The sequence below is a fragment of the Dipodomys merriami genome, unplaced genomic scaffold (assembly GCF_024711535.1).
Source record: "Dipodomys merriami isolate MVZ:Mamm:240054 unplaced genomic scaffold, mDipMer1.0.p SCAF_48, whole genome shotgun sequence".
In the NCBI taxonomy this organism is placed as follows: Eukaryota; Metazoa; Chordata; class Mammalia; order Rodentia; family Heteromyidae; genus Dipodomys; species Dipodomys merriami.
Window position 1 is genome coordinate 11,991,374 of NW_027206046.1, and position 18,512 is coordinate 12,009,885.

Consider the following 18,512-nt stretch of genomic DNA (forward strand, 5'->3'; position numbering starts at 1 on the left):
GGGTGTGATTCTATTAAAAATAAATTTCCAATTTTCCATCTATAAGTAGGAAAAGTTTATCTATGAATAGGCTCTGCTATTTATTTTAGTTAAAAGGGAAAACAAAGTTAAAATGGATTTTGAGGATTTTGGAGTTGTCAGGAAAGAAGCTGTATCACGTAGGAATCAGGGACAGAGTTTGAGAATATTATCCATTTTTGTCATTACATGCACATAATGAAAGGACTTAATACAAACTTAGATGGTATAGCCTTCTACATACCTAAGCTGTATTAGAACCTAACAGGACAACTCATATATTTGTACCATTAATGACAAAAGCATTGTTAGCTGTCAGTGACTAAACATACTTCATAGTATCACGACACCCTGTCAGTTTAGCCTCTGCCCATTTTCAACTCAATTCCCATCATCTTCCTCTGCTCCATTCTTGTCCCCTTGTTCTTGTCTTCCTAATTAACTTTTCCCTGCACAGTCTTCCATCCCACCCACTCAGCCATCTCTACAGATCCTTCAGACCTCAGCTTAGGTATAGAATGGAGAGAGAAAAATCTGTATAGAACATCCTTTTAGTGTTGTATAGTATAAGGAAAAGAAACAAGCAATACAAGGTGAAACCATTAGTTTGTGACTCTAGGGAATCTTGACAGGAGGCAGAGATAAAAGCATGTCTCAACGCTTATGAGGATCTCCTGGAGATGAAAACTTGTATAATGTAGAAGCAAAATGAAAGAATTATCTACATGTATCTTGATTAGCCGGGGGTGAGAGGCTCAGAACCCCAGAGGAAGGGGATTAATTGGCTAGGAACATGGAAAGTATATCTCTAATAACTAGAAAGATGGTAGTTGTGGCATAATTAGAAATATACTGTATTTTAGGGCTGGGAAGGTGGCTCAGTGGTAGAGCGCTTACCTTGCATGCCTGAGGCCCTGGGTTCGATTCCTCAGCACCACATAAGCAAAAAGAAAAAAGCCGGAAGTGGCGCTGTAGCTCAAGTGGTAGAGCGCTAGCCTTGAGCTGAAGGGCTGAGGGACAGTGCCCAGGCCCAGAGTTCAGGTCCCATGACCAGACCCCCCCCCCAAAAAAAAAACCAAAAAAACAAAAAAAAAAAAACAAATATACTGTATTTTATATTTGTTTCCATTTCTGGGCACAGAGATCTTGAATTCTTTGGAATTTTCTGAGTGATGTAAGTACATTTTATTACTGACAAGAATCCCTTTTGATCATACTTGAGGTTTAAGCTGATGAAATGACCTAGAATCTGGCTTCTACCTTAGGAAGGAGCTGGTTGTAGAGGAACGAATTTTAGGATTACAGCCAGGAACTTTCAGCTTTATCACTGATGCCTGGGACTGAAGATGGACTTCATCCTAATGGCAAAGGATTTAATCAATCAGACCTACAATAGAGGCTACAATCACCTAGTTTGTATAAAACACCAAAGTAGATGAACACTGTTGGCTCATGCCTGTAATATTAGCTACTCGGGAGGCTGAGTTTTGGGTATCAAAGTTGCCAGCCCAGACTTGAGAAGTCCATGAGATCCTATCTCCAATTTGTATGTCTGAGAGATAGAGGTAGGGGGGCAGAGCAGGCTGGAAGTGGAGCTATGGCTCAAGGGGTAGAGTTCAAGCCCTGAGCAAAAAAACTTAGGGACAGCACCCAGGTCCTGAATTCAAGCTCCAGGACGTGCACCAAAACACACACAAAAACAAAAAGAAAAATCAAATTTTGGGGTTCAGAGGGCCTTCTATATTATCTACCACAGGGAGGTATTAGAAGGCTCTTTCCCTATGCTTCTATTTGCCTGTCCCTGAATTGAATCCTTTATAATAAACCAGAACATGCTTGTTTAGTGGCATTTCTGGAAGAAATAGGTGTTTCATTCATCTTTCTCTGCATTTCTCTGTATGTTTATACTCTTTGCTTCAGCTGTAGACTTGAAATAATTTGGCATGGAGCACTTGTATTTTCAAAACTATTCAAAGCACAGAGCTAATTACTTGAACTAGAAGTTGGTTGCTTAGTTGTTTACACATTTTAGTTTTACTTAGAGTTTTGCTTATTGTGTAATTAGCTTTCATGATCTTAAATACACCAGGCTAAGATTAGTGCCTTGAATGTTATTCCTTTGAGATCTTCATGAAAAGAGATAAAAATCTCTTAAGAATATTGAAGTATATACATAGCCATACATATAAACACACAAATATAATAACTCTATATTAATGCCATTTAATTTGCATTTTAAATACCGCTTAGCAAACTTTACAATGGGAAAAGTTTGATAAATTGTTACTAAGTTATAAGCTCTATGTGAAAAATGTTAACATATAAGGGAACAATGATTTCAGTTGTCAGCAAATCATTGACTTATTTACAGATTTATTTATTGCTGAAGATTGACCTAGGATCTCCTATGTATAAAGTATGTATTCTACCACTAAGCTACTAAACCCCTTGGCCCCGGACCTGTTTTCTATTTTTTTTAAACTAGTATCTGTATCTGTATTATTGAAATGTGTTATTTAATCAACATTAGCAAAGTATCACTGCTCACAATAGTGTAATCCATTTAAGTCTTAGCTCCCTCTGAATGCCCATCCAGCCAAAAACATTGATTCCTTATACTCTTGAGTCTACTTCAGAGAAGTTTACATAGCCTAGCTACATTATTCTCGTTAACACAAGGGCTTTGCCAAATTCAAAGGGGAATTTTTCTCTATGGTAACTGGTAATTTGTTCTAGCTTTTACACAAATCACTGGGGACAGACTTTCAAGCCTGTAGGGAGAGGTCTAGAATGTAGCTCAGTGGTAGCACCCATGCTGAGCTTGTGTGAAACCAGCAATGAGTCCTGCATACCAAAAACAAACAATAAACAATCCCTCCCCCAAACCAGGAAACAAAAAAAATCAGGGGTGTGTCTCAGTGATAGAGATATCTAGCACTTCAAACAAGCAAACAAAAAAATAATCAAGGGCCAAAGACAAGGTTATAAAGTGTTCTGTTTTTTTAGTTGTACACCATGTAACTAAATTACCACACATACAATTGAGTTAAAGAAGGTAGATTTTCATTTTCTCATTTATTCAAGAAATATGTATCACAGGTATCCAAGACTTCCTATGATATGTCAGATGCTGTACCAGGGTAGTGATGTTAAAGATTAATTTCAAACATTTCAAATATTTTCAGTTGGTATTTGATAAGCTTTCCACTTGTGATTAACTTGAGGTTAATCCTTTTGGAAGAGAGTCCAAGAAAAAAAAATCCATTAATCCTCTATCCAAAGTACAACAAAGTTTGTTGGAACTGGTAAATCACCCTTTGTTTATATAAACAAAAACTTCTGAAATGATTTGCCACACATGAGTATTTTTACTTTTTTTTTTTTTTTTCAGGTCCTGGGACTTGAACCGAGGGCCTGGGCACTGTCCCTGAGCCTCTTGTGCACAGGGCTAGCACTCTACCATTTAAGCCACAGTGCCACTTCTGGCTTTTTCTGAGTGGTTTATTGAAAATGAGAATCTCAAGACTTTTTTTTTTTTTTTTGCTTGGGCTGGCTTCAAACCGTGCTTCTCAGATCACAGCCTCTTAAGTAGCTAGGATTACAGGCACAAGGCACTGGTGTTTGGCTGAGTATCCATGTTTAAGTGATAAAAAAAAACCTTATATACAGTGTATATTTCAGATGTTGCTTCTCCTTTTGTTTTGATGTGCTGATGAATTTGTGTTGTTTTAATGTTCCCAGCATTTTAAGTCATTCTTCAGATTTGAGGTGCCAGATGCCCAGACTCATACTAGTGGCAAATCCATTTGGAGGAAGTCTGGGGCATGATTAATGTGAATACAGTCACCCAAGCCAACTATTTGCTCTACATCTTTGATTAGCTGTTTGAACAGTTGTGGAAACGATTTTGTCAAAGACTGAATCATGTATAATCTTTCTATTATTAGTGACATTTCCTAGTTTCATCTTTCTGTCTGTCACAAGAGGGAATTTAGCAGCATAAGGCTTAAAAACAGGAGCTGCTAGAGCCAGGCACTGGTGGCTCACTCCTGTCTAATCCTAGCTACTTAGGGAGGCTGAGACCTGGAAGATCGGTTCAAAGCCAGCCTGGCAGAAAAGTCAGAGAGTCTCTGGGATCTCCATTTAACTAGCAAAAAGCTAAAAGTGGAGCTGTGGCTCAAGTGGTAGAGTGCCAGCCTTGAGCACAAAGACTCAGGGACAGTGTCCAGGCCCCTAAGTTCAAGGTCCAAGATTGGCACAAAAAAATAAAATAAAAAGCTTTATAAAAAACAGTGAGATAATGACCAGATGGCAAAAGGTCAGATTGAAGAACCCCTGAAGTGTCTGAGAACAGAAAGGCCGCGTGTAAAAAGCAGTTTAAGGGGTGGGGGGGGGGAGGGGATTAAACAGAAGATTGGGAACAGTAACATTTAGTAAACTAATATCCACGTGGACTGGTGATAGATTCGAGGAACAAACTCCACTCCCCCCAGTCTTTGTTTGGGGAAGGTGTCAGGTGCATGCGTAACTGTGGGTGAGGTGACATTTTTGGACCTACCCTAGAGTTAAACAAAAAATCATTTTGTACTGGCAGCAAATGGAAGAGTCGTGACTTAGGGGAAAGATCATTTTGCATTTTGGGCCAAGGAGGAGGCAGTAACAGTTAACTCTTTCTGAGGCCCAAAGAAAGTATTGGGGGGGGGGGGAAAGAGGTGCTTCTGGTGTAGAAGAGTCAGTCCCCACCAAGTTAGCAATGCCGGATCCCAGAGGCCAGGAACTTTAATCCTCCAACCCTGACTTCCTCCAGATGCCCCGGGACAGATGTTTGTGGCAACACCCGCTTAAGGTACCCACGCTGGGCGCGCAGAAGGGGCGGGGAAGGTGTTGGGGTGGGGGAGAGGGGGAAGGCAGCTGCAGGAGCACATGCTGGGTGGGAAGTTCCGGGGAAACCAGAGTTAGCCGGATAGCGGGCGCTCCGTGCCTGGCACGCACGCGCCGCGCGCACGCGCACGCAGGGAAAGCCGGAGCGGGCGCGGGTGTGAGGGAAGGGGGGGGTGAAGGGGAAGGGAGCGCGCGCCCTTCACGTGACCCGTCCCGCCGGGCGGCGGCGACGACGCACACGCACTCGACGCGCCCCTCACGTGGTACGTCTTCAGCCCAGCCTCCCAGCTCCCCCCCCTCCCCTCCCCTCATCCTCCCACCCCTCCCCGTCGTCGCCGGCGGAGGCGGGCGCGGCGGGCGCGTCCCTGTGGCCAGTCACCCGGCGGAGTTGGTCGCACAATTATGAAAGACTCGACTTCTGCTGCTAGCGCCGGAGCTGAGTTAGTGCCGAGAAGGTTTCCCTGGGCTGTCCTCGTCCGGTGGCCTCTGCTGCCGCCTCCGGAGACGCTTCCCGATAGATGGCTGCAGGCCGCGGAGGAGGAGGAGGTGGAGTTGCTGCCCTTCCGGAGTCTGCCCCGTGAGGAGAATGGTAACTGGAGCCCCGGCGCAGGCCCCGGGGCGGGAACGGAAGGGACCTAAGCCAGCGTGGGTCGCTTCTCCCCGGGACCACACGATGATCGGGAAGCTTCTGGAGTTGTCCCGACCGGACCGGGGTGGAGGTGTTGGGGTGGGGGGGGGAAGGTAGGGTGGGGGGCCGGGGGGTCGGGGTGAGGGAGACCCGAGTGTGAATGGCGTGGGGAGGGGGTGGTGGTGGCGTCGGGCAGCTCATCGTGGGCATTTCCTCTCTCTCTCTCCCCCCCCACCTCGGAACTGAAGAACCCCCCGCGGCGGAGGGAGGGAGGGGGGGGGAATCCTGGCCTCGGTGGGGAGGACCGGGGCCGCGAGTCCCCGGGGGGTGCGGGGCTGGGGTGGGGGGACGGTTTCCCCACCACCGACCCCGCACCCCCTGGCAGCGTCCAGAGCTTTTTTGGGGGGCCCGTGGGCGGCCGCAGCGCACCCCCCGACGCCCGGGGACCCCGAGCTGCCCAAGCTCCGCATCGCCCCGGGTTGCGCGGCGGTCCTCCCTTCTGGCGCCGGCGACTGGCGAGATAATGTTGGCCAAGAGCGCAGTTAAAGTTCAACATGGAAAAGGAGAGGAAGGGAGGGCAGGGAGGGAACCAAAAAAAAAAAAAAAAAAGAGAGAGAGAGAGAGAGAGAGAGAGAGAGAGAGCGAGGACATGGGCTTGGAACTGTGCCTCGTTGGCTGAGCAGCCGGTACTCTACAGGTATATTTTCTTTGGGGGAGCCCAAGAGGAAGGAGCGAGATTGCACCGGGTGCACGGAGAGAGTTCACTGGGGATTTTTCTGCGGAGGATTTGGGGGATCCGGGGAATCCTAACTATCTGATCTCTTGAACCCCCTCCTCGTCCTCCTCTCCCCCCCCTTCACCCCCCAACAGAAAGGGCAGAATGGGAAAGGAGGGAGGTGCACTGCAGCTTTTGATAAAGCTCTCTTCCCCCCCCCCCTTCTGAAATCCAACGGGAAGATTGCTTACAAAGAAAGTCATTTAGATCAAAGACTTGAGCTGGGTAGGTATTTTCTTTCTGCTCAGGACTTAGAAACTGGTTGGCTTTGTGCAAACAGCCTCCTCTCTGCTGAAGGCCGGCTCCCTTCCCTTTTTTTTTTTTTTTTTTTTTTTCTGTAGTAAGCTGATTTCCAGGGTCTTCAGGAGCTGAAATCAAGGATTTTTCCCTTGGAGAAGGAAAGTAATCAGAACTTACATAAATAGTGCACCTTCCACTATTTGCCGCCTTCTTTGGTAATGGAAAGTCAATAAATTAACGTCATTTCACCTTTCTCCTGATTCTTAAAAAGAGTTTTAAGTCCTTCTAACCTGCGTTGAAGTTTTTGAAGTAATTACTCAAATGGATTTGAGGGAGTCTGTTGGAGGGGAGTTGGATCCAAACGACTTGCTTCAAACACATAAGCTTTTAATACAGACTATTCACTGATGTGGTCTTTTTCATATTATATTTAAGCATTGTACTATGGGATTACTATTCAAGAAATCAGTTTATAAATACCATGCATCTCGGTCAATAACAGCCCTTTCATCATTCCCCCAATCCCTCCCAACCCAACCTAGTTTTCCTGTTTAGATGGAAAAGAGCATAAAGATTTTCGGGTTAAGAAAATTTTCATGCATTTCAAATATGTTATAAAAAGGAACTTGCCCCATTATTTTCAAAGCCATACAGACATTGCTTCCTAATGGTCTAGATCAACACACTTGTTTCCTTTGAAAGTCTGTAATTTAGTTTGCCCCAGTTGTCTTTCTCAGATTATACCTTTAACAACTTACTGTCTACATCCTTTGAGACTTGGCCTTCAAAAATGGAAGTGTGGTCTGTTTCTCCTGTTTCTGTTGCCTTTCCATTTGTGGCCTTTCCATCAGCAGATAAGCTCACCCAAGTAATATACTTAAATAGTACAATGTACATTCACAGAATGAGCTTAGTATTGGTTGGACATGCTGTTTTTTTCTTTTTTCAAAAAAACCTGTTGATTCTGCAGGGAGAAAATTTTTACCTTAAAATTTGAGATTAAGAGTCATTCATTGCACTGCTGAAATCTGCTATTGAACTGTGAGATTTTCATTCCAATTTCCAGTTAAATTATAGTAGAATCTTAGAATAACTTGAATCTTTATTAAATTCTGTAACCATAGTTTATCTTCCTTGATGTTTAGATCAACTCTGTGGCTTAGGTTCACCTAGGGATATTGTATCCGCACTGTCTGAGTCTTACTGTAAACTTTCATATAAGGCTTTGCTTATGGTTATCAGTTTCTACTTTGACACTAAAACCACTTAAGATTTCTCTGAATTTTGAAAGACTTTAATCAGCCAGCTGACTAAAGAACAATACAAAAAATTAAGAAAATCAAGTTGTAACTGCAGTGAGATCAAACAGTAAAAATTATTGTTGTATCTACTGGAAATTTTTCATTTTATTCATTTAGTAGTCTCTTCTAGTGGTATATCTAAGTACAGTGATAGGCATTGGAGTTTTTTTTGGATCCGGTCGTGGGGCCTGAACTCGGCCTGGGTGCTGTCCCTCAGCTCTTCAGCTCAAGGCTAGTGCTCTACCACTTGAGCCACAGTACCACTATCGGCTTTTTTTTCCTTTTTGCTTATGTGGTGCTGGGGAATCGAACCCAGGGCCTCATGCATGCAAGGCAGGCGCTCTACCACTGAGCCACCTTCCCAGCCCTGGCATTGGAGTTTTGAAGATAATGATGTCTACTTTCTTTTTTTTTTTTTAGCCTGTGCATTGTCCCTCAGCTCTTCAGCTCAAAGCGAGCACTCTACCACTTGGACCACAGCTCCACTTCCGGTTTTCTGGTGGTTTATTGGGGATAAGAGTCTCATGGACTTTCTGCACAGGCTGGCTTTGAACCTCGATCCTCAGATCTCAGCCTCCTGAGTAACTAGGATTAAGGCGTGAGTCACTGCTGTTTTAGTGCTGAGGACTGAACCCAAGACCCTGAACATGCTAGGCAGGGAGCTACTGCCTTATCCTGTATATAAATCTACTTTTAAACAGTATTTATAGTCTAGTAATTGATTAAAAATGTACTTGTTGTTCAGTTGAAGATGTATACATTACTGTGCAAAACAAACCTTTGATGTGCACTGTGTTTCAGACAATATAGTATTTAGTTACCTTGAAGGACAGTATGTATATGTGAAAACAGAAGGAAGATATGGTACAACTCCATGGATTTCTGTGTTGAGTATAGATGAGGTAATAACAGAAAGGAAAGTCTGAATAGGCTGACTTACAAAAGAACTAATGGTAGAGTGGACTCTTGTAGAGTTAATAAAGAATAGAAATTAACCTGAAAAAAGACAAGATGTTGAATTAGTGCATTTATTTATTTTTGTGCCTGTCCCGAGGCTTGAGTTCTGAGCCTGAGCTCTGTCCCTTAGCCTTGTTTTCAAAAGCTAAGTCTTGAGCCACAGCTCTACTTTCAGCTTTTTGCTGGTTAATTAGAGATAAAGAGTTTCACAGATCGTTCTGCCCAGGCAGGCTTTGAATGATGATCCTCAGATCTCAGTCTCCTGAGTAGCTAGGATTACAGGCGTGGGCCAGCCACTAATACCTGAAGAATTAATGCTTTTAGTGTAGGGGAACAGACCTTTAGAAGAAAAGAATATGCTTAAATTCTTCTGATGTTATACAAAACTGCCTAAGTGCTGGGGTTGTAGCTCCATGGTAGAGCATTTGTGTGCATAAGAGCCTAGGTTTTATACTTAGCACTACTAAAACAACAAAAACCTTCAATGCAGCTTAGAATGTATCAATACTCCCATAGTAGAGTATGGGATGACAATACCTATTGGTGGGAACATTAAGAAGATTGTTAACACCAGATTTCCAGAGGACCATGTCTCTTTGGATTTGGTTCTAGAAATGTTGGGGAACCATTGTGGCAACACCATGGTAGTGAATTGGTGTGTGGTTACACTGAAGAAAGAGAAGCTCATAAGGAAGCTATTGTAAGGGTATAGCTGTGTTGAGGACCTGAAATAATTAGAAGAAAAGAAGGAATGGATTAAGATAAGGTGTTAGAGAATGAAGTCGCTTTTGTGGAATATCTAATTTGGGTGTAGAAGTATTGATAATAATCAGCCATAAAATGAAAATGTGTAAGCAGTGAAATCATTGCCTAAAATGTGCAGATACTGTAACTGAAAGAAGTATTTAAAATATAAACTTAAGCATTTTTAATTGGTCTATTAAAGTAATCAATTACAAAATGAAGTTGGAGAGTTCTGCCAGTCAGATATTTGGATCTAATGCTCTAATAGTCTTCTGTAGTGTAACACTGAGCTATACCACAGCTCTCCCCTTGCCCACCTGCTGCAGCTTTCTTGTTCTCTATGTTTTACCTCTGAGCCACACCTCCAGCTCTTCTTTTTCTGGTTAATTGGAGATAAAATCTTTTTAAGATGGATCAGTAGTGTTAACTTGAGTTGTGGAATTCCCATTTATTCACTCACATAATACTTTTGGTTGTAGTTGTTAATAACTTTGGCCATTGATCCACTAGTTCTTTTGGGGGAAACTTTCCATATGAATAAGTTTAAGTTACCTAGTTTTTTTTTTAATGATTTCCTTTTAAATTTCTGTTATCTGTTTTAAGTGTGATACCTGAAACAAAATAAACAAGTTGAGATTTATTTAGGATATAAGCATTGTTTGACTCTTTATAGGGATTGCTAAGACTCATTAAATGAATGCATAAAGAGAATTTAAATGGATGTCACTTTTAGAAAGGTGCTTTGCAGCTATTCGTTACTAGGTTAATTTGAATGTTAATACCATGTTTAACTTGGAGAATTGAACCTTTCTAGTTTACTTTATAAAATACATTTTTCTAGGGTTCATACCTGTCATCCTGGCTTCTTGGGAGATGGAAATCAAGAGATGATGATCTCTAATTTGGATTTTTTTTTTGTCATGGGACTTGAACTCTGGGCCTGGGTGCTATCCCTCAGCTCTTCAGCTCATGTCGAGCACTCTACCACTTGGGCCACAGCGCCACTTCCAGGCTTCTGAGGGTTTTATTGGAGATAAGAGTCTTACAGACTTTCCTGCCCCAGCTGGCTTTGAACCGCTTATCCTCAGATCTTAGCGTCGAGAGTAGCTAGGATTATAGGTGTGAGCCAACACACCTGGCTTAACTTGGCTTCTTTCACAGCTGGTACAGTATACCTGAGCCACACCTCCGGTCTAGCTTTTTTGCTGGTTAATTGGATATATGTTCTCTTAGGCTTTTCTGCCTTGGCTGGCTTCTAACCCAAAGCCTCAGATCTCAGTCTTTCGAATAACTAGCATAGCTAGGAGTACAGGGCTGTGCCACCAGCTCCTGGCTCAATCTTTTTGGGTGTGTGTGTGCTGGGCCTGGGGCTTGAAACTCAGGACCTAGGCACTCTTGCTGAGCTTTTATGTTCACAGCTAGTGCCCTACCACTTGAGCCACATCTTCACTTCTGGCTTTTTTAATTAGAGTCTCACTGGAGTATGCTGCCCAGGCTGGCTTTAAAACCATGATCTTTAGATCTCAGCCTCCTGAGTGGCTAGAATTACAGGCATAAGCCACCAGCACCTGGCCTGTAGGTTTTTGAAACAAGGTCTTGCTATGTAATTCAGGCTGGTCTCAAACTTGTGATTCTCCTGCCTTAGCTATCCAAGTGCTGGGGATTACATGTGTGTACCATCACACCTTTTTTTTTTTTTTTTTTGCCAGTCCTGACGCTTGAACTCAGGGGCTTGACACTGTCCCTGAGCTTTTTTTTTTTTTTTGTCGGTCGTGGAGCCTGAACTCTGGGTCTGGGTACTGTTCCTCAGCTCTTCAGCTCAAGATGAACACTCTACCACTGAGCCACAGCACCCCTTCCATATTTTTCTGCTTGTGTGATGTTGAGGAATCGAACCCAGGGCCTCATGCATGCAAGGCAAGCATTCAACCACTGAGCCACCTTCCCAGCCCTGTCCCTGAGCTTTTTGCTCAAGGCTAGCACTCTGCCATGTGAGCCACGGTGCCACTTCTGGCTTTTTCTGTTTATGTGGAATTGAGGAACTGAACCCAGAACTTCATACATGTTAAGCACTTTACCGCTAAGTCACATTCTCAGCACCCCCCCCCCTTTTTTTTGTTAGTTGTAGGGCTTGAACTCTGGGCCTAGGCACTGTCCCTGAGCTCTTCAGCTCAAGGTGAGCGCTCTACCACTTGAGCCACAGTAACACTTCGGTTTTCTGGTGGTTTATTGGAGATAAGAGTCTCACCCACTTTCCTGCCCAGGCTGGCTTTGAACTGCGATCCTCAGATCTCATCCTCCTGAGTAGCTAGGATTACAGACGTGAGCCACCAGCGCCTGTCTCTCTCTCTCTCTCTCTCTCTCTCTCTCTCTCTCTCTCTCTCTCTCTCTCTCTCTGTGTGTGTGTGTGTGTGTGTGTGTGTGTGTGTGTGTGTGTGTGTGTGTGTGTGTGTGTGTGTGTGTGTGTGTGTGTGTGTGTGTGTGTGTGTGTGTGTGTGTGTGTGTGTGTGTGTGTGTGTGTGTGTGTGTGTGTGTCTCCTGGAGGTTGAACTCAGCCTTGGGTACTATCCTTGAGCCTTTTTTTTTTTTTTTTTTAGTCAGTCTGGGGTTTGAACTCAAAAGAGAAAGTCTGGCTGCCGGCACTGGTGGTTCACGCCTGTAATCCTAGCTACTCAGGGGGCTGAAATCTGAGGATTGTGGTTCAAAGCCAGCCCGGGCAGGAAAGTCCGTGTAAACCACCAGAAAACTGGAAGTGGCACTGTAGCTCCAGTGGTACAGTGCTGGCCTTGATCTGAAGAGCTGAGGGACAGCGCTCAGGCCCAGAGTTCAAGCCCCACGACTACCAAAACAAAAAAGAAAAAGTCTGGCTATATTGCCCAGACTAACCTCCACCTCTTATACTCAAGATATACTCCCATGGGCTGGGAAGGTAGCTCAGTGGTAGAGTGCTTGCCTTGCATACATGAGGCCTTGGGTTCGACTCCTCAGCACCACATAAGCAGAAAAAGCTGGAAGTGGCGCTGTGGTTCAAGTGGTAGAGTGCTCGCCTTGAGCTGAAGAGCTGAGGGACAGTGCCCAGGTCCAGAGTTAAAGCCCCACAACTGACAAAAAAAAAAAAAAAAGATATACTCCTGCCTCAGTCTCCTTAGTAGAAGGGATTTAAGTCCAACTTAAAATCACAATTTTTATTATGAGCATCACTGTTATCTTCCCTGTAAAAGCAAATGTTAATGTTTCCTCTACCTCAGGAGCAGTGCTAGGATTAAAGTCTGTGAAACACTGTCTTTCTGACTATAATGTAAGCATGTTAATAACCAAGCACCTAAACTATCCAGCTTCTGGATGTCTGAACCTGAACCTTTGGGAAAGTAAGAAGGCAGCTCTTAAGCCAAGCCACATTAGAGATCTAGTAACTTTGAGACTAGAGTTCACTGATTAAGAAATATGTGTAGAGCTGGGCACCGGTGGCTCACACCTATAGTCCTAGCTACTCAAGAGACTGAGATTCTGAGGATCACCATTCAAAGCCAGCCCGTTCAAAGCCAGTCCGGGCAGGAAACTCCATGAGGCTTATCTCCAATAAACCACTCAGAAAACCGGAAGTGGTGCTGTGGCTCAAGTGGTAGAGCGCTAGCCTTGAGCTGAAGAGCTGAGAGACAATGCCCAAGCCCAGAGTTCAAGCCCTGTGACTGACCAAAGAAAAACAAAAACCCAAAAACAAGAAATATGTGTAGCAGACACCAGTGACTTATGCCTGTAATCCTAGCTACTCAGGAGACTGAGATGTGAGGATCATGGTTTGGAGCCAGCCCTGGCAGGAAAGTCCATGAGACTCTTATCTCTAATTAACCACCAAAAAGCCAGAAATGGAGCTCTGGTTTACATAGTAAACCAGTTGCTAGCCTTGAGCACAAAAGCCCAAGAACAGTACCCAGGCCCTGAGCTCAAGTCCCATAAAATGCTGAATTGAAGTCTTGTGTGTACGTTATCTCAGTCCCATTATGCTTTTCACTTCTGCAGACATAACTGTCATACTGAATTTAGTCTTTATTGTCCTTTTACAAGCTTTTGTAGTTTGTTACATAGAGTATAATATACAGTGGTCTTTATACTCCTAAAAGTTATAGGTATGGAATAATGTATGTCTCTTATATGTTGCCCATTTTACTGTTACCAGGTATTTAAATGTCCAGTGTTTTTATATAACAATACAATATCCTTTGAGTAGATCATCTTACGTAGAAGTATGAGGATTTGTCTTAATGTCTATGAATAAGTAGAACTGCTATATCATAGGGTATGTATATATCTTCAACTTTATAGGTACTACCAACCTGTTTTTCAAAGTAGTTGTGTGGTTTACACTGCCTATAAAAGTATATTACACCTTTGTAGCACTTTGGTTAAGTTCTTTTAGTTTGCCAGTAATAAATGTGGAATGATTCCTCATTTTTTCTGTGCCAGTACTAGGGCTTTGAACTCAGCCTTGCACTCTCATTTGCTTATAGCTAGTGCTGTACCACTTGAGTGATGCCTCCACTTTTGGCTTTTTGCTGGTTAATTGGAGATAAGAGTGTCAAAGATATGTCTGCCAGACTGATTCTGTACTTGGGTCCTCCGATCTCAGCCTCCTGAGTAGATATGATAATCAGTATGAGCCATTGGAACATAGCTCTCTTTTGGGGGGTGAGAGGTACTTGGGCTTGAACTCAGGTTCTTCCTTACCCTTTAGCTCACTCTTGTCACTCTACCACTTGAGCCACACCCCAGTTCTGTCTTTTGGCTGGTTAATTGGAGATAAGGAGTTTGGAGGATTTGTCTGCTGGGCTGGCTTTGAACCAATATGCTCAGATCTCAGCCACCTGAGAATTAACTAGAATTATAGACATGAGCCACTGGTGCGCAGTTTAGATTATAGGATTTTGAACTATGATTACCTGCCTTCTCTGCTTTTTCTTAACTTTTGTTTTCTTAAGTTTTGTGTATTCCAGATATCAATTTGTTGTTTTATGAGCTAGATATACATGTCTCTCCAGCCTGTACCTTCAGTTTTTCACTATAAACTATTTATTACTTTTGGGCTGTTGACATACACTGGTTTGTAATTTTAATGTAAATTATTGGTATTTTTTATATACCTTTTCTTGCCCCAAGATCTTGCTTTTCTTTTTTCTTTTTTTAATTTTTATTTATTTGTTTGTTTGTTTATTTTGGGTCCAGTCGTGGGGCCTGAACTCTGGGCCTGTGCGCTGTCCCTCAGCTCTTCAGCTCAAGGCTAGTGCTCTACCACTTGAGCCACAGTGCCACTTTGGCTTTTTTCTTTTTGCTTATGTGGTGCTGAGGAATAGAACCCAGGGCCTCATGCATGCCAAGGCAAGCGCTCTACCACTGATCCACCTTCCCAGCCCCTTGCTTTTCTTTTTTATTGAAGTAAGTTTGTTTGTGATGCTGGGGAATTAAACCGAAGTCTGCCCTCAGTTCTACTACTGTATAATTTTTTTTTTGAACTTGCATGGTTTACCTAGTCAGGTTTGTTTTATTTTCATTATTGTTGTTTTAGAGGTGATATCCAGCAGGGTTACCTTTACATATGTCGGGTGATAAGTACCTTTCTTTCTTTTTGCTTAATATAACTTAATAGTAATATCTAATAGTTTTCCTGATTTGTAGTGCTGTCTGCCACATATCAAATTTCCTGAATTGTGAATTTTGGTGTCTAAGCAGTTTATTCCATTGTTTGTCTTTTGATGCAACTGTGTATTTGTTTTTTTGTTGGTTTGTTTGTTTTGTTTTGTTTTTCTTGGTTGTGGGGCCTGAACACTGGGCCTGGGTGCTGTCCCTGAGCTCTTCAGCTCAAGGCTAGTGCTCTACCACTTGAGCCACAACTCCACTTCCGGCTTTTTCTGTTTATGTGATGCTGAGGAATCGAACCTCGGGCCTTGTGCATGAGAGGTAAGCACTCTACCAGTGAGCCACCTTCCCAGCCCCTGTGTATTTGATTTTTTTAAAAAACAATCTTAGATGTCTAAGTCAGAATTTATTGAATGACATAAGACATTTAATTTTTTTTTCTTCTGACGGTTGAATTCTTAATTCTATGTGTGTGTGTATGTGTGTGTGTGTATACATGTACATACCTTGGTACGTGTACGTGTACTGGAGCTTGAACACTCAAGGCCTGGATGCTGTCCCTTAGCTTTATTGCTCAAACCTGATGCTCTGCCATTTGAGCCACAGCTCCACTTCTAGCTTATTGGTGGTTAATTGGAGATAAAAGTCCCACAGACTTTCTTACTTGGCTGGCATCAAACTAATTCTCAGATTTCAGGCTTTTGAGTAGCTAGTATTACAGGCTGCATACCATCTTAAAAAACCTTCTCATAGGGTTCATATTTGGATTGCCAATAAGCTGACAGTTAAGAGTAAGAGTTGAGGGCTGGGAATGTGGCTTAGTGGTACAGTGCTTGCCTAGCATGCATGAAGCCCTGGGTTTGATTCCTCAATACCACATAAACAGAAAAATCCGAAAGTGGTGCTGTGGCTCAAGTTGTAGAGTGCTAGCCTTGAGCTAAAGAAGCTCAGGGACAGTGCCAGGCCCTGAATTCAAGCCTCAGGACTGGCCAAAAAAAGAAGAGTAAGAGTTGAGCCAAATGCCGGTGGCTCATGCCTGTACTCCTCGCTCTCACTCACTGGGCTGAGATCTGAGGCTCTCTGTGCTAGGGCAGAAGTACAGGAGACTCTTTATCTCCAGTTAATCACAGGAAAATCTGGAATTGGAGCTGTGGCTCAAGTGCTAGAGCGCTAGCCTTGAGCAAAAAAAAAAAAAAAGGAGCTCAAGGACAATGCCCTGGCCTATAGTTCAAGCCCCAGGATCACCTTCACTACCCTCCTCAAAAAAGAGTAAGAGTAGAACTTTAGCTAGAACCCATAGGAGTGATAGAAAGTCAAATGAATTGGATAGACTCTGACAGACAAATGGCAGTGCTCTAGCATATTTGAAAATTTTGCTTTAGGCAAACCCTGTTTTTCACTGCTGTTAGGCCATTTTTGCAGGCATGTTAGGCCAGTATACATTTCTCACTTTACTTCTCAGTTACTAAGCTCCGCTTCTGACTTTTTTTTGGTGGTTAACTGGAGATGAGAGACTTAGCTTCAAGCTATGAAATTCAGATCTCAGCTTCCTGAATAGCAAGGATTACAGGCATGAGCTGCCAGCACCTGGTTCGTTCACATACTTTTGAGCTAAGGTCTCAATATGTAGAACAGGCTGGTATTCTTAGCCTCCCAAATCCTGGAGTTACAAGTGCATGCCACCATACCTGGCTTCTGTTTTTTTCTTAAATCTAGTCATTTTGGATTGAATTGTTGCATGGACTATTTGAATATTATCTTTAGAAAGTCTAGGTTTCTGTTACAATCCCCTGAACAGCTAATTAAAAAAAAAGTTGTATACTAAATGCTTATAACTCTCAATTCATTCAGATTCATTCAAAATTATCTATTTACATCTTGACCTCCAGTATGATGGTATTTGAAGTAATTAGGGATAATGGAGTAATAAGAATGGGGTTTTGGTCTGATAGTACCCTTAGAAAAAGACATACCAAGGAGCTTTCTCTCTCTCTCCCTCTCTCTCCCTTGCTCTCTCTCTCTCCCTCGCTCTCCCTCTCTCTCTCTCTCCCTCTCTGTTCCTCTCTATCCTTTCCTCCCTCTCTCCTTCCTTCTTTCCCTCTTCCTCCTCCTCTCCCTCCCCTTTCCTTCCTTCTCCCTTCTCATCTCCCACTTTTTCCCTCTCTTTCTAACCATCTGAGAACAATGTAAGGATGTAGTCATCTACACCACAAAAAAGAGATAGCCTTTATCAGACTAACCGTGTTGGTACCTTGATCTTGAACTTCTAGTCGGTGTTTAGAACTATTAAAAAAAAAAAACTATGAAAAAGAACTATATTTGTAATGCAGACAACTGACTAAAACAGTCCTTAATTAAGGTGCCATAACTCTAAACTTTCCTCCAGTGGGTAGCAGATATACATGTCATTTATCTGTGTACTTGAAGTTTACTCCCTTTATACATACTTCATCAGTCAGAATTTGGACAGAGGTAATATGCAGTATTTAGGGCTCTCTTTGTGTGATTCTCTTCTTTGTAAAAAAAAAAAAATCCCATCACTTTTTAGATGTTTTTCTCACTTTGAACTTGGTATTCTGGTTCTTTGAGACTGAAACTTGTATTGCCTTCAAAGTCAGGGAAGTCACTCACTGTTTTTATTTCAAATGTTGATTCTATCTAGTTACTTCGTGTTTTTGGTTACTCTTTAATGCTTTTAAAAAGTTGTCTTTTTTAAATCCTTTTCTTTTTTCTGGCTGTGGGGCTTGAACTCATAGAGTCTGGGCACTGTCTCTGAGCTTTTATGCTCCAGGCTAGTTCTCTACTACTTTGAGCCACGGTGCCATTTCCAGCTTTTTGTAGTTAATTGGAGATAAGAGTCTCTTGAACTTTCCTGCCCAAGCTGGCTTTGAACCATGATCGATCCTCAGATCACAGTATCCTGAGTAGCTAGGATTACAGGCATGAGCCACCAAGCACCTGGCTCTTCACTCCATCCTCTACCCCCCGGCAGTGGCCTCTGAACTCAGGACTTTTATTTTGCTAGGCAGGTGCTCTACCACTTGAGCTATGCCTTTAGCCCCTTTAGCTTTTCTTATTTTTGAGATAAGGTTTTGCTTTTTCATCATGGAGTAAAGTGGGGGAGTATATAGTTGTAAGAATAGATGGGAAATTGTCCTGAATCAGAATTGGGTTTGGTAGGTGTACAATATGTGTAACATGATTTCTGTTAGAGTAAAGCTACAGAGTTCTGCCCCCTACTCCCACCCCAAAGATATAAGAGAACCAGATTCTTGTTGGAATAAGTAGGGACAGAATGAGCTTTGAATATAGGAAATTTTGCTGATGAAAGGCCTTA

General features: G+C 42.8%; 1 protein-coding gene and 1 non-coding gene across 3 annotated transcripts in view; one reads left to right on the forward strand and one right to left on the reverse strand.

The window, feature by feature from the left end:
* Nucleotides 1-5,229: 5,229 nt before the first annotated feature.
* The window catches only part of Trpm7 (transient receptor potential cation channel subfamily M member 7), an 84,118-nt gene continuing 70,835 nt past the window's right edge, over nt 5,230-18,512 (forward strand). For both annotated transcript variants that reach the window (XM_069995422.1, XM_069995423.1), the window contains exon 1: nt 5,230-5,488. In XM_069995422.1, the coding sequence (XP_069851523.1) occupies nt 5,486-5,488 (3 nt within the window). In that variant the 5' untranslated portion in view covers nt 5,230-5,485. The remainder of the gene's footprint in view (nt 5,489-18,512) is intronic.
* On the reverse strand, nt 8,137-8,201 carry Trnaa-ugc (transfer RNA alanine (anticodon UGC)). Its single transcript has one exon. It is a non-coding gene; the product is annotated as a tRNA-Ala (tRNA).